This window comes from Mauremys reevesii, linkage group 6 (assembly GCF_016161935.1).
Source record: "Mauremys reevesii isolate NIE-2019 linkage group 6, ASM1616193v1, whole genome shotgun sequence".
NCBI classification, from domain to species: domain Eukaryota; kingdom Metazoa; phylum Chordata; order Testudines; family Geoemydidae; genus Mauremys; species Mauremys reevesii.
Genome location: NC_052628.1, coordinates 82,784,853 through 82,808,724, shown reverse-complemented (window position 1 = coordinate 82,808,724; position 23,872 = coordinate 82,784,853). Strand labels below are relative to the sequence as shown.

Sequence of the window (23,872 nt, the reverse complement as noted above, 5' to 3'; positions counted from 1 at the left end):
TACAACACATCATCCTTCCTTTAGCATCAGTTTTGTGAAAAGTCCCATTTAAATTAGCAATTTTAAAAGTATTCAGTGGTTTACATACTGCAGAGACTGTAAGTCTGTGACCCCCTGAAAAATATCATCAAAAAGCCAGATACATGAGACCACCTTGAGGAAGCTGACAGTCTTACCCAGGTGAAAGTCTAGGGATGTCACCAGTTTATGGAAAACTTGACACACATACATTCTATAAAAACAGCTGATTGCTAGGGGTCTTTTCCAACAATTAGTTCAACATTCATCCATCGATCAGCAAGATGAAAATTAAGCTTGAACAACTTATGACCAGTATCATTCTTGCAAATCAGACAGTATTTTTTCTCTTTTGGAACTGGGTTATAAATCAAACAGCTTGTCTTCTCTAATCTTCATCTTGCTATTATTTAGAAAAAAAAATTCTTTATCAAGATAAAAGCCATTTAAGAAATAAAAATGTTTAAAGTTTTCTGTGTTGCCATATAAGCTATTTATCTAACACCTTTATTGAAGCATGGGGGAGAGATTGAGATCAAAGGGTGAAGATAGGGTCTTATGCTGTAGGAGTCATGCTTGCCATGTGTGTACAGTAACTCCTCACTTAAAGTTGTCCCGGTTAATGTTGTTACATTGTTCCCTAACTGATCAGCAACATAACATACTCGTTTAAAGTTGTGCAATGCTCCCTTATAACATTGTTTGGCAGCCGCCTGCTTTGTCCACTGCTTGCAGGAAGAGCAGCCCATTGGAGCTAGCTGGTGGGGGCTTGGAACCAGGGTGGACCGGCAGCCCCCCTATCAGCTCCCCACTCCCCTAAGTTCTCTGTGCAGCAGCCACCCGGCAGGCTATCAATTGCCGGCAGTTCAGCTGTCCCTCCTCCCACTGCCATGTGCTGCTCCTGCTCTCTGCCTTGGAGCTGCTCCTGGGAGCCTCCTGCTTGCTGTGCGGGGTGGGGAGAGGGAGCTAATGTCAGGGTGTCCCCACTTCCCCTCTACTCCTGCCCCCCCCCCACTTACCCCTTCTCCATATAGAGCAGGGTGGGGACAGGGTTCAAGATGGAGAGAGCTTGCTGGCCACAGCTGCTGTCTCAACTTCCTGATCTTTTTAAAGGCAATGTACTTAGAGTGGTGTCAGCGTACTTAAAGGGGCAATGCACATCTCTCTTCCCCCCCCCCCCCCACAGGATGTGTGTCTGTCTCTGTCTGCAGTGCTGTCTTCCCTCCCTCCATTTGTGCTGCCTTGTAGAGTGTGAGGCTACATTAACAACGAGTTAACCCTTGAGGGCTCAGCCAAGTGCTAGTTCATCATTTAGCAGCAAGGCATCCCTGGGAAATATCCCACCCTCTTCCACCCTTTAACTTCACCACCTCAACCAAGCTTCACAATCATCATCGCTGTGTACAGATTAAATTTTTTGTCTAAAACTTATATGAGGGGTGTGTGTGTGTGTTAGTTTTTTGTCTGGTGGGGAAAATTTTTTCCCAGGAACCTAACCCCCTCCCTCCATTTACATTAATTCTTATGGGGAAATTGGATTCGCTTAACATCATTTCACTTAGTCTCATTTTTCAGGAACATAACTACAACGTTAAACGAGGAGTTACTGTGTATAAATGGATAGTTCAGAGGCATTCACCAGCCAGCAAGAAAGGTAGTGAGGATGAAGTGTTCATTCAATAATAATAGTAATAAATCTGAAGATGTTGCCTATTAACTTGGTAATAACTGCAGACCAGAGCACATACTTCAGTGACAAAAACCCCTGGGTGAGGTACCAAAGGGAAGACAAAAATCTTTTGAGAGAGGAGTCAGGGTTTCCACCCTACAAAATAAACTGCAGTGGCTGCTTGTAGGCTCACCTAATAAAGCAATGCCCAGAGCCTCAGACTCTGTGAATCTGAGTTTGTATGAGGTGAGGGTTGGTTTGAGGAGTTTAAGGGTTAGTTCTTGAAAGGCTTCATGTAGAGCAGGGCTGAAACGCTGTCATGTGAGAGAGGAGATCGTTTCTGAAGTGAACATGTATCTACCCAACCTGCTTTCTGTCAACTGAGCTGGTCAATGGCCTGTCAGCTGACCCTTTTGCTGACATTTACAAAAAAGCTAGAGAAAACATGGTGTTCTTGTAATACAGAACAAGAACATTGGGAAAGATCCTGAAAGTAAGGACAATCCTGTTGTTTCAGTGACATATGGTTACATTGTTGATAAACTGAAATTGTGTAGTTCATTCATATTAATGTGCAGTAAAGTGTGAGCATGGCAGATAAGAGTTAGTTAATGTTTTTTTGGTGGAAGGAAATGAACAGACATTAATGTTTTGTGCACCTTGCAGACCCTGATAGTGTCACTGCTAACTTTGCAAAAGGAATTCCTCTGGGCATGATCTCTGGTACCCTGATGTAAAAAGAGATGGTCTCCAGCTGACTTAAAGTTCAATTTTTAGTTCTTCTCAACAAAACTTCCAGATATGACCTGGCAAACTATTTGTGTGCCCCCCAAAAAACAAAAGACATGAGGGAGGGGGAAACTATTAAACTTCTTTCATGCCTCACAGTCCATGGCAAAAACATTTTAAAAATCTAAATAGAATCTATCCTGCTACTATTTAAAATTAGATTGATCCCTGCCCAAGAGCTTATAATCACTGGATTTGTTTTGTAAAGTGCCTAGAAAAATTCTGAACTAATACTGAATTCAGTGCTTGCATGCAGTATTACCTGTCATGTAGCAGTGCCCTGGTCAGCCATATTGTTAGGCAAGATAGTCAGACTGACATTGTGTGTATGTCTGAGTTATAGGCAGCTGCAGGAAAAATGGGTTTTATCTTCCCCATTTCTCTGGCATTGTTTCTAGACACTTCTATTTGAAATGGATAAGGAAAAAATAGAGAGAAACCTGCCTGTGTGAACACCTTCTCAACAGCTGGCATTGGGATTTTCTTTTAAGGCCTGGCAAATATTTTGGACTCTATTCAGCAATAATTATTTTTTGCATAGGTATAGTCTATTCAAGTCTAAATTGCAAATCTTCATTACAACATGCTCGATCACTAACCCATACATGGTACCATCTTGATTGTCTAAATCTGCTGTTTTTTATTACAGTAACAGAGTTATAGATCATACCATCATCTTCTAATTATAATGAAAAGTCATTACATTTCTGATAATGTGTGCCCAAGTTATTTGGATAATCAAGGGTACTATAAGGCTATGATGTTGTTTCAGTGACATAGGTGTGGCCACTTCCACTATACACTCAGCAGTGCGAGTGACACTTGGAGACCAGCAGCATCGTTGCTGAACAGCAGCACTACATTGAATAGTGTGTTGCTGGAGAGGCTGTGGCCTTCCAGTCCCTAGAGCTCATGAGCAGAGTTGGGCAGGAAATGTTTCCTGTTCTGTGAAAGTTTTCACGACTTCAGAATTTTTTCCTTTTGCACATCAGGACAAAGATATTGTCTCTTTAGTTATTATACATGCCATATGTACAATTATTCCTCTTCAATTACATTTTAATTGACCAGAGAGAGAGAAAGACAGACTTGTTTGCAGTTAGTAAGAGGATTTGATTTTTTCATTTATTATTTTCACACACATTTGCATGTAGAAGGAGGTGGCCTAACCAAAGGCATATGACAAGATCGATGAGAATTATTCTGAAATCAGTACAGATGAAGTTCCCCCTACCCCATTTGCATAACACAATACATCCATAAAATGAACAGGTTACTCCATAATAAAAGGAGACTAATGAAAAAAATTGTGTGGTGGTTTTTTTTGAGTATAAAGTATAGTAACAGCAGGAAAACACAAACAAAACTGCACTGTGAACTGTTTGTGTGCAATTTTCTCTGACCTCTACTCTATGATAATGGTCTCCATTACACAGTAGCAATATTGGTATGTTGCCAGTGTGGTATTTTGTTTGTCTTTCCTTGTCTTGTGAATAGAATTCTACAGATATTTGTCACTTGTTCACACAGAGGTGTTGCAAAGATTAGGTAGTATTGCTTTTGAGGCAAGGCCAAATGGTACTTTTGTAAAAGTTTGCTTAAGAATCTACTAGCCATTTTGAGTTCTATTATTGTGTAAAATACGATCACAAATTCCACAGACAAATGAAATCAAAACTATAGTAACTGTAATTTGCTTCAAGCATTGACACTCAGGTGTTCACTTTCAAAGACAAAATCATATAGTTAGGTGAGGCTCATTAAATTATTCTTGCATTTTTATTATTAGTGCATCTGTTTAACTGTTTAATTATTGGTATTGATTGGCTAGCACTAAAGCAAGCTAAGTGTTGTACAAAATACAAGAAAACACTGTCCTTGCCTCAGAAACATTTACAATTGAACTATAAGTTATCATAAAAGTGTAAGGAGGTTTTTGTGAGGCTCTGCACTGGACCAGAGTTATTTGCAGAAAAGCTAATAGCCTCTGAGGAAAATCTTGGCTAGAGAAGAATAGAAATATAATGAAGGTGAGTCTGTCTAAAGGGCTAATTCCTTGAATAGAGCTGACCAAACTCATAATTTTTCATTAGTTTTTCCATCTACAATTCTCCAGTCCTCACAGAGAACTGCTCAGCTGCTCATCCTAAAATTCTTCCATAACACTTTAATGTAAAGACTTATTTTTTTTTTCTATTTTTCCCCTGAATCTTCATTTGATAGGAGTATCAGAGGGCAAAACAAGAAGTTCTGTCCCTTCGAAGAGAAAATTCAACTCTTGACACAGAGTGCCATGAAAAGGAGAAACTACTAAACCAGTTAAGAACACGCATTGCAGTCCTAGAACAAGAAGTGAAGGATAAAGAGCAAGTAATAATAAGAAGCACAGATGTCTGTGAAAGTGCACAAGAACACAAGGTTGGCAATAGCAACTCATTGCTTGAAAGATGTTCCCTAGAGGTGTAAAACATGCACATCTTGAAGATTTCTTTAAATATTCCTTTGGAAAGTAAACCAGTTTTGAAATGATGTGGTGTTAATGTGAGGATTATGGCTTAAAACAAAAGTCTTATTTTGTCAGGGTGTGTGTGTTGGCACGTCTACACTATAAACTTAAGCTGACCTATGTTGGGTCAATTTACAGCAACCGCAGTAATTACTGAGGTGGTTCATGTCCACGCCGCCCTTCTTCTGTCAGTGGTGCACATCCTCACTAGGAGCACTCTCACCGACTTAAGAGGGGCAATGTGCGGGGCTGAGAGTCAGGGCTCTCTGTGTGCAGATCCCTGCCGGTAGCCTGGCTCCCTGCTCCTCACCGGGCTTCTTGGCTCCCTGTTGGGAGTGGGGCAGCCGCACCAGGCTTTTCAGCTCTGTGCTCCTAGTGTGGGGAGCCAAGGGCATGGGGGGCATCCGGACTCTCACCAACCCGGATTCTGAGCATGGAGCTCCCGACCGAGTGCTCCTAGTGGGGGGCCGAGATGCTTGGAGTGGCTGCCCCGTTCCTGGGGCAGGGAGGAGCCTGAAATTTACAAGAATGATAGCTAATAGATGTAAGTAACGCACTTCAACGCCCTAACTACACCAACATAAGCCCTTTGCCTCTCGCGGAGGTGGAATTATGTTGGTGTAGTAGGGCACTTACATCAGTGGGAGCAAGGTTGTAGTGTGTACGCTGACATAAATAGGTCAATGTAAGCTGCCTTATGTTGACCTAATGCTCTAGTGTTGACCAGGCCTGTGTATATATACATAGATATAATTCTTTTCTTCCCCCTCAGCTCCCACCAATTAATTTTGTTTTTAAACACAGTTTCCTTTAACTTTGAAACAATCCAACATGGCTACAGTCAAATTGGTTTGTTTAATTTTACTTTTTAACACAATACATTAATGAATTCAGTGCTCATGAAAGAATTGATAGCCTTGGAAACTGAAGTCCTATTTACAGACAAGGCAGCAGCAGCGTACATTTCCCCATGCTGCCCTGCTTGAGTACATTAACATTGAGATGGAAGATCTACTCTAAAGTGACCCTTCCTCACAAGTGCAACCTCTGGTCTCTTTCTACATCTGCCAGCAAGGATGACAGTTGAGATGGTACTTTCTGAGAGGGACAGTTCTCCACTAGGGCTATCAGGACAGCTTTCAGATGACACACACACACACACACACACACACACACACACACACACTCTTACTTTTTAACCAGCAAAGGCACCAACTTTCTAATTTGCTGGATGGTGCTTGACCTCCACTCCAAGCCTTGCCCCCACTCTTCCTCCAAGGCCACACCCCCAACCACTTCCTGCCCCTGCTCCCGCTGCTGAACAGCTGATCCTTGGTGGATGGGAGGCACTGGAAGGGAGGGGGAGGGTCTGCCGATGGGTGCTGAGCATCCACTTTTTTTTCCCCCCCCTTTGGTGCTCCAGCACAGTACCACCCACAGAGTTGGCACCTATGTTAACCTGATCCCCTTCACAGGCTGTCAAGGGTTGCCACTGAACAGGACTAATTTCAATTGGTGACCTAGAAATGAAATGCACACTCTCTCCCATTACTAATCCCTGGAGTCTTGCAGTTACCAGCACCACTACATTTCAGCATTTGGTTATATTGACATTGTCGTGTCATGAATACAAAACTATCTTTCAGAAAAAGTTGGAAGAATCTCTGGAAATGAAACAGCTTCAAATTGGAAAATTTGAAACCACTGTGAAGTCTATTTCTGAGGAACTTCTGAAAGTAAGACACTTATGAGCATTTATTAAATTTTAATCTATGGGGCAGGTTTGTTCACTTGTGTTGTGTTTTTTTATTTATTTTATTTTTTATTTTTGGGTGTGGGTAGGCTAATGAAATTATCAAAAAGCTCCAGGGAGAGATGAAGAAACTAATGGAGAAGATGAAGTTAAAAAATGCAGTGACACTGCAACAAGAAAAAATATTAGGAGAAAAAGAGCAAATCCTTCAAAAGGAGAGATTGGAGCTTAATAATGTGAAACAGGCCCTTCAACAAAAAGAGGAAGAGGTAAATGTGAATGTGTGTGTATGTGTGTATATATATATAATTTTGCATGGAAAAGTACAGAGTAATGCAAATATTTAATGTTCACATAGAGTATGCAAGCTTTACCACAATCTCCTGGAAGGCAGGTTGATAACCTGACTCTCCCCAACCCTTGTAATTGTCAGTGTGTGTTATTAGTATCATAATGATTGTTATGGGGAAAATGTAGGAATAGAAAGGTTTGTATTGATGGTGTTGCTATATGAGGAAGAATTGTACCAGTTTTTTACACTTTTTTTTTTTAAGTTTCTTTTGAAGACTAGGTTGCTCAGATTGATTAATTATATACTATAATTTCATTACTGTTCCCAGGTCTTGAAGTTTCAAGAGCAGCTGGACATCACTGTTCAGAAATTGGAAGAAAGCAAACAGCTGCTGAAAACTAATGAGAATGGTAAGGAGAGTAAAGGCACCCTTTAGAATGATGATGTAAACTATCGAACTAAAACCTGTGCCTTATTACAAACATTTTATATTCCATGGGCACTTTAGTTTTGCTACTTCTCCACTCTGTTATGAGTTGAAACCAATTTCAAGGCAAAGTTAGATCTTTGAACTGGAAAAGGTGGGTATTGAATTTCTCTGTGTGTATATCGAGGCATGAGTCAAGTTCTGATTTGTTAAAATACTATAAAAATGGATTTAACCGCACTGAAGTCAGTAGAGTAACTGAGATCAGAATTTGGTACAAAATTTTTACTGTAAGACTAGTATAGTATATAGCTGTGTGGGAGAGGCAATGAAGAATATTACAATTAATAAAACTTATAGATATGTGCAAAGTCACATTAATAATGGCTGAATAACAACTGCCACTCCAACCCTGTCCAAGACCTAGGTATCAGGAAACAAAGAACATTGTCTTCAGTGGGAGTTGAAGGTGTTTGCTACCTCACACTCAGTGCTCAGCACTGCAGGATGGGGTTCAATTTTATCCCCATTATATGTGGTGATAATCCCTAGAGCTTCATTTAATTGACTTCTTTCAATCAAGCTAAATTCAGCACTTGTGTGCACATTTAAGATACAATATGATAGATGTTGTGACCAATGCATTTTGATTACTGTTGGCTTTCTGAAAATACATATGCTGTATAATTAGTGTAATTCCATTTACAGTATATTGAAATTAGGTCAGTTGGCCTTGCTTGCATGTGTCCTCAAAGATAGGACAATGAATTAATGCCTTATCTTTAGTCCTCAGTTACTCTAATATACTTGCCTGTATTTTTGTATGAGACAAATCAGAAATCTGTTACATTTTATGTAGAATTGAATGTTAATTTCATGCATTTTTTCTCCTTGTAGTAATTTCCTGGCTAAATAAACAACTGAATGAGAATAAAATTGTATCTATGCATGGGGCATCAGGTCACAGTGATATGCCATGTGCTGGAAGTGCCACCAATTCAGCAGCCTTGCAGAATGGCCTGGTAAGTATTTGTGCTGTATTACACTGAATCATGGTTGGGAAATCTTTTTGATTATTTATATGCACAAAACCACAATAAGTCTCAGATCTGAATGAAAACTGAACAAAGCCACACAGTTCTAAACATGCCCATCTCTCGCTCCCGGGGCAAGATTCTTGGCCTTGCCTGTAGCTGTTTGTTTTGCATTTTCTCAGCAGCACGAAGCCACTATAAACTGCTCTGAGGGCAGCTGAGATTTCTTCTGAGTCACAAAGAGGATTTGTTGGGGGTTGAGTGGAGTATACAGTGCACCTCTTGATTTCCAGTGCTAGCCATTTAAAGCAGCTTTTAAACAGTCCCCAGCATAGGTTAAGGCAGTTTCTTGGCCTCTCTCTTCCTCCTCTCCTCCGACTCCGCCCCCATATTAACTTTATGTCCACTCTGTTCCCTATCTTTTCACACACCTACCTTTGTCAGCTGTGCTGAGTATCTATCCCTTGAGGTTCAGGTGAGCATGGTTGACGGTTGAGATCTGACTGGGAAGGAAAAACAAAATGTGCAGTGGTCGCATGTGAAATTTCTTCCATTTTAAAGGATTCTGGTAGAGTGAGAGCGAGTTCCTACACTTAACCTGAGGGATATGGCTGAACTGGTTACCCCCTCTCAAAGTGGCCAAAACTATACAATGGGTACACTTTTATATAGTTTCAATGGACACAGGAGGAAATAATAAATTGGCTGGCCTCCTCTTCATTCAGGAGATGTACTGCCATATTAGAAACAGACATTATCCTGTCTGTGAGACTGCTGAACCCAGGACAGTGTTTTCCAGAAAGGTGTCCATTACTGGTATACATCTGGACAATGGAAATTGTCAGCAGTGCAGAAAATTTAGTGTTATCTTCATGCAGTTTCTTCCTGATGTTTTATCACTTCAGAATCAGCAGGAAAAGATATGTAGCCTCTATCCAGTACATGTTGGCTCATAATGCAAACAAAGGATTAAGAATTGTAAGTAAAATAGTCAATGGAGAAACATTAAATGAAGTCTGAGGTTGTTTAGTGCTTTCCAAATTATACAAACACAGTAGGGGATTTATATATATCCCAATGATACTTGTCTGAAGAAAAGAGCTGTTGTTGTTCAGGAATTCTGAGGTATATAACAGATGGCACTAAACTGAAGCTGTGGATGATATTCGGAGCAGAAGAAAAAATCTTAAGATGATATTGACAGGTGGTACAAAGGTGAAAATGCATCCCAGTGGCTCAGTGAAAAATGCAGCAGTGAAGAAATAGACTGATGTACTATGGAAAATTAGACCAGGAGGACATGTTAACAAGCATTTCACTTCTTTCAGGACCATCCGGAAGATGGCTTCTAACAAATGTAAAAAAGGGAAAATCAATACGATTGTTAATTCTAAGGGCTGGTTACAATCACTCAGTCTCTGCATCCAGCTGACAAATCATTAATGAGTGAGTGGTACACAGCTGAAATAGTAGAGGCACTGTGCTTTGTTAGATGGCTGACATAAGTTTGGCTCCAACTTTTAAATTGCCTCAGAAATAATGTGTAAATTTTAAAACCGTTGCCTTCAGAGTTCAGCTTGAACATTATTTGCGAAGATGAAAGTTTCTTTTAAATGGCAAAGGTAATATTGTGGCTATTATAAATGTAGAAAGAAATTGTGTCCAGCCATGGTCCAGCTGTGTGTAACCACTTTTTACTAAGAGCAAGCTATTTTAATTTCTAACTCTTTTTCTCGAAAACACTCAAGCCAGTCTGAAACTTCTCCTGCATATCTTTGGCCCACCACTCGCTAATGTCAGACTGTTAAGAAGAGTCACTTCACCTTACAATTCTAGTAAATGGACAGGTTGGTTGGGATTTTTTGTGTCAGTTTTAAAAAAAAAATCTGATGTGGAGACCTCCTCAAATATCCCTTTAATTTATAACAAAACCCTTTAGGAGCTGCTCCAATAATCATCTGCTTTGAAGGTGTTGCCCCCATTTTCTTCAGTCCTATTTGCTTTTTAATTTGTTGATTTGTTCTGAGGCAGTGGGGATTTTAAAATCTGCATGACCCCTCCATTTCCAGAGTAGTGAGAGACAGATACTTTGGCTCTGCTGTCATTTTAAAATTCTTCTCCATTCCTAACTTGCTGGCTGACTGATGGGAGGTGAAGGACCCAACTCTAGGGATTCTCTGAATTTACTGAGTCCCTAGATTGCCATATACAGAGATCCATACTTAATTTGGTATTCTACAACCATCAGAGTGGGATTGTTATCCCTTTAGGAATAGTGAACTGACTCCACTGCTGCGGAACCCAAGAAGATGGCTGGGGTTTTCATTGGTCAGGAGCCAAGCGAACTAATTTTTTGTCAAAGAACAACCTAAGGAGCAGTTGTCATAATGGCTTCTTTTTTACTAAGGATTTCAATATTACAATCACCCTGGATCTGAATTGAAGAAATTAAATTGCAATTTATGAATCTGTGTATCTCTCTAGCTAGATCACTACTGTCAAAATATTTGCAGGAAAATCATTTGGGTAAAACTCTTCAAGCTGGTCTCTTGATGACAGATATAGCTGTATGGCTCAATTATCTTTTATCCACTTAACATTTTTGGTTGACAAGAATTTACTTTCTTGAAAATTAGGCTACGTGGTGCTAGATGGGTTAAGATGTTTTGCAGGATGGGTGTGCACTAAGATGCCTCTGAAAAAAAGTGATATATATTTTCTTAATAGGCAGTTATATATAAAAAATAAATAACCTAGCGATGAGTAAAATTCCAAAAGATTTCCATGATTAATGTTGGGAGTCACCAGATGATGCTATTATAGTTAGTCTAACAAGTCATGTTTGACTGTGTAGTACTTGTTGGGTGTTGGCGAGGATAGGGGTGAAATCACACTGTTCAGTGTGTGGTGTTTGAGTTTGTTATAAAAACTTGATTTGATTTGCTTCCTAAATCATGTACAGAAATAACGTGTTAGTCTGTAGGTATCAGCTCTTTCCTATGTCATGAAAGCAAACCAGTCCATTAAACAAGGTAAAATTTTCAAGAGCTCTTAGGAACTTAAGAGCAAAACCCCGCTTTTGAAAATGGAACTTTGGCTCCTAACACAGTTTAGGCTCTTTTTTTTTTTTCAAAATTTTACCCAAGTTATCTAACTTGATAGATTCAGAAAACCTGTAAGAACAGTTACCCCCACCTGTTGTTGTTGTTGTTGTTGTAAGGCTGTCTAGAATAAATGGGAAAAGCATGAATATTCTTAGGGAGAGGAAGAAATTTAAATAGTTGGTGGAGCGTCTTCAAGGGTCTCCTAAAATTCAGTGCTGAGGAGCAAAAATGTTGTTATATACTTGTTTGGAGAAGAAGAGGAGGTAGAGACATTTATAATACTTGGATAGATAGATCTGCTGAAGAGAAAAGAAAGCTAAAAGCATATTACAATAGGATTTGAAACTCCGCAAAAGCTAACCCATTGTTAGTACTCCCTACGTTTTAAAACTAAACACAGGTTCCAGCTGAATCCATAGAGTAATCTGAGACAGAGTTAAAGTTCCTGGCTAAGGGCAGAGAAATTACTGACCTGAACAAAGTGATTTGGGATAGGATAATGTTTGACTGATTCACTAAAAGTTGTGAAAAGCTGATAAGACAGGAAGCTGAATAAAAATTAGACAGTATTAGAACACAAGAAAAGGCTGAAGCACAGTTAAAATTTATTGCTAACATTTTCAAACTTGGATCCCTAAATTCACGTATGAAGATTTGTCAGTGGCTTGACTTCTCAGAGTTGCTGAGCATCTAGAACTCTCAGTTGAAGTCTACTGGAAACTCCCACTGTTCAGCACCTCTGAAAATCAAGCTATTTAGGCATCCTGTATATAGATTTGTGTGCCTCACACAAACTTGAAGGTTTTGGCTCGTATATAAAAGAAGACCATATACGCAGTATCACCATGTAATACCTGTAAAGCCTCTGTGAACAATTAAAGCTCTTACCTGTCACATCTTTCATCCAGAAATTGTTTCATATTTGAGATAAGCCAATGGACGTTTCATTTTTGTAGCATAACATACAAGTACAAGGAAAATACAAATATCTAAAACATGAACATATATTTACTATCAGTACTTGGTCTCAGAACATGCCTGATCTTAAATTGATCAGATTGCTTTTTTTTTTCTTTAAATGAAAAAGATAGACAAAACACTTCCCAGTTCCAGTGGCATTTACCACCTGCTAAGCTACAAGATGTAATGACAGAATACGAAGATATATATTTAATGGAAGTTTCCTGGGAGGGTACTAATTTTGAAGTGCATCCTCTTATAAATCCCATGTTACCTGCTACTTAAAAATCCCAGTTGCACTGCAAGTCTGATTAGATAAAGAGTTTTGGAGATTGGAAAAAAATTAGAGGCAATTTGTCAGAGGTAGATGATCATTTGTAGTGGGTAAAAACTATGGAAATGGTGGAAAAAACACTTGCAGTAGAGCTGAGACTGTGCTGTGTGTGTGGGGGAGGGTGGGGGGGAGAACGCAGGCCCTCCCACTCCACTAGGTGCCAGCCCAGGGCCCTAGCGGTGGCCAAACGGCCGCTGCTGTCAGTGGGGATCCTGGCCACAACACACTGACATGAGTTCCAGGTGTGTTGCAGCCAGACCCGGGTTGGCTGTCCTTGGGCTACTTCCCAACTCCCCCTCTGGAGGTACCTGGGTCAAAGTGGTGTCCTCAGGGTAGCTGGTGAGGGGTAGGCTCAGCGACACTCCCACACGCTAATCCGTGTCGAGTGTCAACAAGTCAGGCCAGTCTCCAGGTCCACCACTGGTCGCTGGAGTCTCCCCTGCAGGAGCTGGGCCAAAGGCGTCTGGCCTCTCCAGCAGCTGCCTCTCAAGTGAGCTCTTGCGTTGAGCTCTTATACTTCCTGTCCAGCCTCTGACCCTATGGGGGATGGCCTTGGAGTGCCTGGCTCCACCTACTCTGGTGTCCGGCAGAGCTCGTCCCTCTCCGGGGCACCAGGGAACCACACCGCCTCCCTAAGGGGGCTTGTTTACTTTTGTCATATTTTACTTTAAACAGACTTTTTTCTTCCACTTATTTTTGTTTGTTTCTCTTACAGCCTCGGCTTCTACTTTATAACAGTCCTTTCTCTGTCCCTGTGATGCCTCCACCAATTAGCACTGCTTCCCTTTCTAATAACTATAAAGGCTCTGTTCCTCTGCGAATGAATATCCCATGTGCGGTCACCAGTGCTGCAAGATATAATCCACAGGCAGGCATATATACTTTATTTTTCACCTCCTTTGCACTATAATGTATTCTGCTGAAGTGTCCTAGTTTTGAACAGCTTAATTCACCATTGTGATTTGCCTCTGGATAATGCACACCGGAACATTAATGTTAACATGGAATGTTTTGACACTAATAACTGCATTAGAGAACTGGAGCTGTGCTTAATGTAAATGTTGAAAAACAAAACACTTCAAAATGGCCAATACTCTTATCTAAGTATTCCCCTCCACCCAACAGTTTTGACTTATGTCATAAATACAACATAATGACAAATGTGTTAAGAAAACATTACTAACCATTTTTGACAGATTATGCACAGACTACAAGAGAGGAATTGGATAAATGGTTTTGGAGGAAAGTGGGGAGAAGCGTTTTTCTTAACCATTTTTGCTTATTTGCTCCTCCTGGAAAAATTAACTATGAGCCCAATTATATATCTGAAAAAGCATTATTTTCATTTTTCTAAAACTGTACAATAAATGGCGTTTATCTTGTAACTTTCACTGCCTTCCTACACTCTGCCTACTAATCCATTTCCACTAGGGACTACTACTTACATTCCAAATCTCTAGGCAGCTTTTAAGCAGTGTGGCATTTTGTTAATTTAAACAAAAAAAAATCTGGTACAAGAAATGGTGCTATAAATGTTCTCTTTATCCCCTCCCCAAGCAAAACTATCACTAGTCTATGGCTCAAGCCTGGCTAAATCCATTCTTGTGCCTGATATCTCTCAATTCATCAGAGCTAGAAATGTCTATAGCCCACAAAAGATCTGGGATCTCAGCTCTTGTAATAGTATAAAGAATCTGTTCCTGGCTTCAGCCAGCTGCACTATATTGGGCCTTCAATTGCAACATTTGACATGTAGTAGCCTTTTTTCGAAGTTGTAAAATGTATCATTTGATCTACCTCCCATTTGTAGAGTTAGACTCAAAGCCAAAATTCTTTTAGTACATAGTTGGAGGATATGAAAAACAGAAATTAAAAAAATAAAAATTGGCTCTATAGGTGGAGAGTATGAAAACGATAAATTTAGATTTAACTGTAAAAATGTAGCATAATTAAAATATGTAAATGTGTTTAATTTGAAGCTTCTATTGACAATTATGAGGCAACATTCAAAAAATGCAGTAATCTCAAACTTGCCCCAGTAAAACTTTATCCCCCCAACTTTTATTAAGTTAGTTTACCTTTAGATTAATCATTCACATAATGTATTTACTTTTAGATGTATTAAAAATTTTCCCATTGCCTAAGCCTCTGGTTGCATTTACAGCAATAAATTCAATAATACAGATATTATACTGTTCCAAAGTGGGTACATCAGGCATTCCCTCACAGATGTAGTTTCCTCTCAAGAACACAAACTAGGGGCCTTCTCCAGCTCCTCTTGAATTCAATGAGTTTTGTCATTGGCTTCAGTGGAAGCAGAATCTGGCTCCAGAAGCCAGTGGGCATGACTCTGCTCTGCACTGCACTGCACCAGTTTGAGCCATGTATTTTCACTGAAGACAGTGGAGTGGTGCAAGCATAAAACTAGTGTAGTACAGCAGAGGTCTAGGCCTGATGTCCCCGAGTAGTTACCCAAGTGATCTTTTAAAAAATGAGGGACTTTAAAAATCACAAAATATGGTTTAATGGTACAATGATGATTGTTCTATTTGGGAGAGGAAAAATGTGTGCCGTCTATGGTGATGGGAGCCTTATAAACACACAAGTCTTGTCCAATGTTTCTGTTTTTCACTCTCTAAATTGTATAGGTACGCATCAACTTATCAGCAAATTCCACCAGCACTCCATTACATGAGACAAGACCTTGTCCACCAGCCTCCACTCCTTTAGTGCCCCCAAACTCAGGCCATGTGTAAGTTGTGGTGTGTTTTGTTTGTTTGTTTTTCCTTTTTGTTTTTTTGCTGAGTGATGTAACAAACTACATCATTTTATGGTAACTTCTAAAGACAGAGATTACAGAAGTCCTATTTTCACGTGTGTGTGTGTGTGTGTGTGTGTGTGTGTAAAAAAGCCTTTATGAAAAATCACACATTTGTCCAATGTCAGATTGTTCCTGTGTTGTAAGTAACATCAGTCTGAGATTTCAGGCAGTGCTATATGGGCTGCTGTTTGACTCTGTTTCCTTCAAGGAATCCGTGGGACATCCATTTGTTTGCCAGAAGAATGTTCAAAAATGTCAGGGAAGATCTGGAAAAGAATTAAACCCTGCAGAGAAGTCTATTTTCACTTTTTTGTTTGTTTTGTTTAACCTTCTCTTCAGGTCCACCAATCCTGGCAATGGACTTTCTCTCCCTAAAATCTACTACGGGGCCAAGCACACTGGTTCAAGGACTGGCATTTAGGAACTCCCACTGAGAACCCCTGATGGAACTGTGTGCCTTTTTAAAATTCGAAATGTTTCCAGCTAATTAGATTTTTACTTGGGCACTTCTCCAAATAACTTCTAATTCTCTTCAGTATGATCTGGTATGTGGGCAGCTGACCTGAGCTTGTTGTTTGTCCTTGGAGTCAGGATCCCCGTTCACACACCACCACAACTTCATGAATAGAAATATAACTGTCAAGAGAGAGAAAAGTAAAGACAAGATTAGAAAGTATTTTGCCTCTAGAAATGCTTTTCAAGAAAGTGAATTCCCTGGCTTGGTGGCAGATAGCACACGATTTCAGAAGTAAGGTGAAGCCTCCTTATAGTTCCCTGAAGGTAGAGTCCAGCACACCTTGTTGTTGTTGCCCAAGCAAACCACCAACTAACCAGCAGGAGGAGGATATAGGGGACTGTGCTGCTTGTCTGAGATGTGGGCTGTGGACTGTTCAGACATCTCTGCAGCCATCTTCAGTCAGTGACCACCGTTCCTACCTTCTCCTCTAATGGTGGGAAGAGCTCGGAGCCAAATAGACTCTACCAAGAAAGACCAAACAAAAATCCTTTCTGGAAAGAGAAGAGAAAATGGAAGCAAGAACCTAATGGCTGTGACATCAGCCAGAATATTTTAGCGGTGTATATTTATCGAACTCCAGTATTGTACTCTTTGCGAGGCAAGAATAGAGCTGATATTCATCTCCACAGTAAATGATTTTTTCATTGGTTTCAAAAGATTATAGCCATTATCTGACCTAAACTCAAGCTTCAAAGAGAGAGAGAGACACTTTGAGGATGTGAGAAGAGCTGTTACAGTAATTTTTCCAAGTAATTTTTTTTCTTTTTTCCTCTTATCCTGCAGTATAAAGGGGGAAAATATTTAAATAATTAGTTGCTTGCTCCATCAGAACTTGCATAATAGAAGCCTTTATGTAAACACATTAGACTCCAGCACCATATCACAGCTCATTAAAATAGAAGAACACTGATGCAATACTTTTTGCAGAAAGAATATATGCCATATAAGACAGTCAACTTGATCCTCATGTGTAGCACATTTTCAAGGCTCTACAAAAATAGATTTTTTGGGGATTTTTCAAAAGCACTTGGCATTATCCTAATTCTGTTCCCGTTGAAGTCAGTGGGAGTTTTACCACTGAGTTCAATGGCAGCAGGGTTACATCAGCGTAGGGTGGCTGGTTTTGAAAGCTTCAAGGTCATTCATCTTGTGGTGAAGTGCTAGATGGCGTGGTGCCTCCGTTTTTATTTTTCCCCTTCTCAGTTACAAATGTCTTAAGTTTTACATTAATCCATTATATTTATTTTTAGCTCATCAGGTCAGTTCATTGCCTATAATATTCCACTATGAGGATTGTTGGACATACATTTCCTGTGTCTGACTGTCTCCTTTCTGATGCAAAAAGTAATCCCGGCTGTAGTGTAAATGCCAAATATTTCCCCTTTTTGTGAATATCAAGATGGTGTGCATTTTACTACTGCACCCTAATGTAAGTCTTCATAAGCAGGAAAAATATGTTGTGGTGTTGTGTGGCTTTTTGTGTGGTGAGAGTGGTTAGATGGTATTTTAGAGGATGAGGGAAAAATTCTGAATGATCCAATCTTGTGACAAATAAATTTAAATAGGTGTTAGGTATTTGGTAAAACGACTCTGGTTTTTTAATCTGCTTCCCCCCCCCCCCAAGCAATTACTTTTTTTATACATTTTGTTTAATAACTTTACTGTTTATCTAAAATTGATTGATAGATAATTTGATTTTATTATTAATGCCAGTAACATCTGTGTACATAGTAACATACCTTTGAAAATGACACAAAATTATCCTGACTGGGCCTTTTGTTACTAGCCATAGCCTGTAAAAGGTGATGGGTGCTGTTAGCTCTCTGTTTAAGGCTAAGAAATTATTCTTTTATGATTCCTAGTCAGAGTGCAATGTTAGATGCAATGTTTCAGTAGCTGCAGAATGAAAGCAATGAACTGGATAACTGCTATTATTTACAGTCCACTGTTCTGCAACTGAAGTTGGTTGCAGTATGCATTTATTTTATATTACTCTTCTCTTAACCAAATAAATAAAAATACAGCTATCAGGAATACATAGTACTACATTACTTCGGCACGTTTTAAGAATAAAAGCTAATAACTAGAAAACTGGGGAGGAGGAGGAGTGGCATAAGAGACCATATAATTTTAAAAGGATATTAATTACAGGCAGCTTTCTCTCTTTTTGAATAACCTTTTCCCCAAACACATTTTGATATTTCAGTGAGCCACCTGGTTTAGACATGAAATATTTGAAGAAAGATGGCAACTTGCCTTTGAGAGGACTAAAACCTTTGTCTGTAGCAAGCACAGGTAAATGATCTAATGGAGTGCAACTGCTTTGAAAGGTGACTTGTTTGTTTGACCCAATTAGCCAGCAGTTCAGGGCTGTTGGGTACTATGATAATGTAAATGTTCAGTAATAATACCCTGTATATTTAACTGTGTGTGATTTGAAACTATGTTACAGTGGTCACCATTTATACAGTCACTATTTGATGTAGCATGATATCTTATGCTACATCATAAGTTACCTCAATCGTTTCCTGTTCGATGTGTAGGGGAATACTGAGATAGTTCAGGTTTCACTGTTTCACACACAGTAGTATTTTAATGGAGACAATATGAATGTATGGTGGAGTTACTTCTAGAGATGGACCTGAACTGGTAAGATCTGATCTGAACTTCCTCAGTGTAGAAGAATAGAAATGACATTTTGGAGTTTTGGTTCAGGCCCATTTCTACTCTTGGCAAATGTATGTTGTTAGAATAGAACAGTTTAAAGTATATTATTGGCCAGATCTGTTAACCTACACAGGAATATTTATAGTATGAGGTCCTGATTCAGCAAAATACTTAAGCAGGTACCTAACTTTTTAAGCATGTGAATAGCCCCATACTAAAAGTTGGGTATCTGCTTGTGTATGTAGTTGAATCAGAGACAAAATGATTTTTTGGGGGTGGGGTACGGTAGCAGGGGAGGAAGCTTACTATATGGTGAACTTAAGCTGTCTTTTTTCAAAACAATTTAATATGAATAATTGTTTGTATATACATTTAACCACCTTACAAAGAGTGCAACATCTGGTCAATTTTTTTTCCCCCTAGTGTTATCAAGAACTATGTTACCCAAGCAAGGAAATCCACCTGTAATATCTGCTTACTTCCCAGGGCAACATACTAGACTTCCTGCATCATAAGTGCCAATTTTATTAAGAGGTTGCACATGTTAATGGAAGCAGCATAATATATATGCATCTGATATAGCCTGTCTAATGTAAAAGAAAAAAGAGGTGCTTGAGCAACACTGTCATAAATTTGACTTTATAGTCCGTCTGGACTTGGTTACTCTTTTCTGTAAAGTCTGTGCTCATCAAAACTGCCAAAATATGGTCTGTAGGTAAAGCCAGCTATTAAAAAACCTAATGATTTCATTTCTAGAATGAAGTCTTTAAAATGAGTTGATGTTTGTTTATTTTGTTTAATATAAGGCAGTAGCTGATTGACTCTTCAAAGACACAAAGCTGTGCAGGCTGAATGAAAGCATTTATTTCATGTGCTTTTGGTGCTTAGATCTGTCTGTATGCACACACCTTATTACTACAGGATGTACCAGTTTTACCCGCTTCTGCTTAGAAGTGTTTTTTGTAATCCTCAAATTGTGAATTTCTAAGAACAACTTTTTTTAAAAATGGCAAATTACAGCAGGAATACTCCAATGTGTGTGCAATATTTATTCTGTGACATACTAAGGATGACCTCTATTGATGACTCTGTGTGGGGGGGAAAAATGATTTCTGCAAGCCAGAGTTTTTGTTGTTTGTGGTGGTTTTTAACTGCATTCTGTTTGGGATTTTTTTGCACGAAAACTCTTCAAAACTTTGAAACACCCATTTTATATTAGCTATGCAAAGACTACAAAGTTAAAGTGCCTATTTTATTATGTATTTTATAACTGGAGTCAGACAGTTATCTAATGTTTCTATTTTTAATAGATATTTGCATCTAATATTTACTCTCAAAACTTGGACAGTTCTAGTAACAGACAACAGATTCAATGAATTCTAGATGTTGAAAATTTTTGTACTGTACCATTCTAAAAATTGTAAGTTTTGATAGATTAGGATGGATACACACTCTCAGTGGGTGCAATTCCATTTACTTTTATCACTTCTTTATTTGACCATTTGTTCTCCAGACCGTTTTAAATCAAACATATTGAATCCACCTTTTTTAAAAAGTTTAAAAACTGGGGTCTATTGGCAAAATGTTATAAGATGTGTATTTTACGTGAAACTCAATACAACCAACCCATTTTGTGAGAGAGTCAAGATGTCAGTGGAAGAATCTGCCTTTCACCTGATAAGGGTTTGCCCATATATGTTCCTACATATCTACGGGTCATTTTCTCTCCTTCCCCCACACACTTATATTTTATAAAAGAAAAAAATTAGGGTCCTTGTCCTGACTTCTAAGAAATGATACAGATATCACTTCAGTGTCTCCTCCCATTTTCAGACAGTTCTAGCTTGATCTGTTGTGAGTAAATATTTGCAGTCTCAACAGAAAGCATAGTTTGCAGTTGATACTGAAATAGCTTTGATCTATCACTTTTTCCTTTTGATTCAATAGTCTACTTTTTGGGAGACATGAAACTGGTCATTGGATTATTAAAGTGAGACAGATCTGCTCTAAATTGATGCACTACTGTAATCTTCAAAATAATGTTAAAATGTAATACTGGAACTCTGCAGTTTAATTTTCATGTCAGTATTATAAATGTTAACCTTTTTCTAAACTTACTTTTCTTGTAGAGCATATATGAGGTTGTGGGGAGCAGCAGCGGGTTAACCCTAACTACTGTCCATGTTATACCATACTTTCATTTCTGGAACTTTCAAATGCATCTCATGTTTGGATCCAGACAAAATTGGGTATTCATAATTGCAGTGTTTTTTGCTTGACCTCTTCCTCTGTGGGTTATTTTATGAGAGAGGATTTTGCATGTCTCAAAGAACTGTCTAAGGGTTTGGAATGTGCCTCACCTGTCACTTGATGCCTAACCTGTGTTTCAATGTGTTGTCTGTCTTGCAGCATGTCAAATGTGTGTATAAAAATGTAACATTTTATATTTGTTTTACATTATGTTGTGAATAAAATATTTGAACTCTTTGGATTTTAATTGCCTAACTTTGTCCCTTTAAAAGAAAACAGAGGTGCTATTTTCCAAATCTATACTCTCTGGCAAAAATTTTGCTCTCTGCACACTGCCACCCCACTCGATGAAAGAGGGGTGGGTGACACAGGCATAGCTCAGAGCAAAATATGAAGACCAGGGGATGAGCATAGTAAATGAGGACAGAATTTGGCTTGGTGACTCTTCAGAAAAATCCCTTGTTTGCTGCCAGAAAACCATCCCACCCACCTTGTAAACTGACCATGTCTAAATGATATTCACATCAAATATCTTAACCATGGAAAGCTTAGTTGGTTGTAGTTCTGTAATGCATTGTACATGGGGCTATTTCTTTAAAGCACTTGGAAACTGAAGCTAGTCCAGAATCATCCTAGTAAATTTAGGATTTTTCATACTGGATCAGACCAGATTTTTTCCCCCCTTCAATCTCATGATTCCTATCCCTCTAGCTTGTTTAAATCTCTCTCTTATGTTTCTCACAGCCCTCTCTGGTCCTGACTAACCTAAATAACTGTCCTCTCCAATGTTTTTTTTAACCTAACTGTTCATCCCCTTTTCAGCTCATTTTAATGTATTTGTTAAACAACTCAGGACCTAGTGTAACCCTTTGCCAGGTGGAACCAGCAGCAACCAGGGCTGTGTTCAATATCTAAGGGTTCCTTTTCAACAGTACAACACAGAACTGGCTCAAGCCCCCACCCAATAACCTGGGAAAATTACACACCACCCCTGGGTGCCTCTGAGAGGCAATATTTCCCCACTTGCAAGCACAGAGTGTAGAAAAGAAACTCTTAATGAAAGATGGGAAGTCACCTAACATTAATTAGGGAAAATGCCACAAGCAGGATTCACGATAGTAAAACTGTGAGCAGGACACCCACCCCAGATTGTGTCGCCACCCCTCTTACTTTCATTCTGGCATTGGAGCCCCTGACTTAACGAGGTCCTTTCAGCTGAGGGTCACCCTCTCATTTGGGACAGGTTAAGCACGGTTCTGCTCCCCTTTATGCATACAATAACATTTCACTATCCCTGCATTCAGGACTAAAGTGACTTGTAACCCAACGCCAGCCAAAGTTGATCACTTTGAGCAACACAGCTCTATCTGCTGGATATCTTGGCAGAGTAGGTGTGTTCATGTAAATACATTTGGCTTCTGAAGTCTCTCCCCCTCCCAGCTAATTGTCAGGGGAGAACTCATTTTCCCTGTCCATGGGTATTGTGTGTGTGTGTGTATTGAGAGGTATGGGTGAAAACTACAGGACAGACTGGGGTTAGCATTAGTACTGTTACAAGTGTAAATGTAAATTTGTTTAATATCTATGAAGCAGTTGTGATTGTCTGTCTTTATTGTTTTGTACTTTGATTTTTAGTGTTTCTTTAGAAAGGCAGGGGTGTGCGTGCACATGTGAGTTTAAAAAAATACATATTTCGTGAAAGCACAAAGGACGCTTTGGGACTTAAAAATGAAAATAAATCCCACAACAGCACTTAATCACTTCTCAAAAAAAAATACTCTTCCTACCTGAAATGTGCATGTGTGTATTCACAGAGAAACAATTCAAGACAGTTGATAATGTGGTGTGAATTAAAGATAAGTGGGATAAAACTACTGTTCAATGAATAAATGAAAGCATTCAGTCACAAAGTCAAAAACATAGCAATACAATAAAGGCAAAGGGGGGAAAAAAGATGATTTAAGATTAAATTTGAAAACCTGGAAAGACCATGATGGCTGCCATTTGTAGGAGTTGTGAGAGAGACTGCTCTCCCCACCAATGGTGGTGAGGATGTAAGAAGAGATCAAGAATGGTCAGGGACTAGATGTATGTAGGAAGCAAGGAGAGAAGAAAAAGGAGAGGAAAGGATTGGAAAAGTGGCTGCTGGGGACGGGGGGAGCTTAAAAAAGGTGATAATGAGGCAGAGATTGCATTTACTTGTGTGAGAAAGTGAAGTAGCCAAATTCTGGGGAAATTGTGGACCTGGTATAGTCAAGGAAAGAGATAACTAAACTGGCTGAGGATTTCAGCAGAAACACAGTCAAGTTAGTTGTTTGGGATCACAGGAAATGCTGTGGAGATGTTGAGAACCAGGTTTATAATCATACATTAGTAGACTAGGGAAGAGAATAAAAATTCAGTCAAAGTTGATGTGAAGCATTCAAACAGTGCAGGTAAATGGGAAGTTGGAGAGATACTTGAGAAAAGCTTCCTTCAAGATTTGTAGCTGGAAAAGATTGGGACAAAACCACTACTTTACATCTGGATAGAGTGACATTATTTTCTTTATAAACTTGTTGCTAAAGAAGCTCTTATGTTACAACTAGCACTAACAATGTTGTTGGCATTTTAATTCATAGTAATACAAAGTATCAGGTTTATAACAAATGGAGGTGAATTTGAGATCAGAATAAGGGACTATTATGATGAACGTTATAGAGAGAGTCTGTTTCTTTTTGCTTCCTCTTTC

At 39.1% G+C, this 23,872-nt stretch overlaps 1 protein-coding gene across 10 annotated transcripts in view; it reads left to right on the top strand.

Moving 5' to 3' along the window:
• LOC120408703 (spindle assembly abnormal protein 6 homolog) overlaps positions 1-21,380 on the top strand; it is a 45,001-nt gene extending 23,621 nt beyond the window's left edge. For 2 of the 10 annotated variants that reach the window (XM_039545875.1, XM_039545876.1), the window contains 9 exons: positions 4,700-4,894; positions 6,629-6,718; positions 6,825-7,004; positions 7,356-7,437; positions 8,352-8,476; positions 13,602-13,754; positions 15,535-15,638; positions 18,431-18,519; positions 19,315-21,380. In XM_039545875.1, coding sequence (XP_039401809.1) covers positions 4,700-4,894; positions 6,629-6,718; positions 6,825-7,004; positions 7,356-7,437; positions 8,352-8,476; positions 13,602-13,754; positions 15,535-15,638; positions 18,431-18,519; positions 19,315-19,406 — 1,110 coding nt within the window. In that variant the 3' untranslated portion in view covers positions 19,407-21,380. Of the gene's footprint in view, positions 1-4,699; positions 4,895-6,628; positions 6,719-6,824; positions 7,005-7,355; positions 7,438-8,351; positions 8,477-13,601; positions 13,755-15,534; positions 15,639-16,046; positions 16,974-17,474; positions 17,654-18,430; positions 18,520-19,314 lie in introns of all 10 variants that reach the window. The other 8 variants (XM_039545879.1, XM_039545880.1, XR_005600904.1 and 5 more) reach the window with 7 other exon arrangements.
• Positions 21,381-23,872: the final 2,492 nt, after the last annotated feature.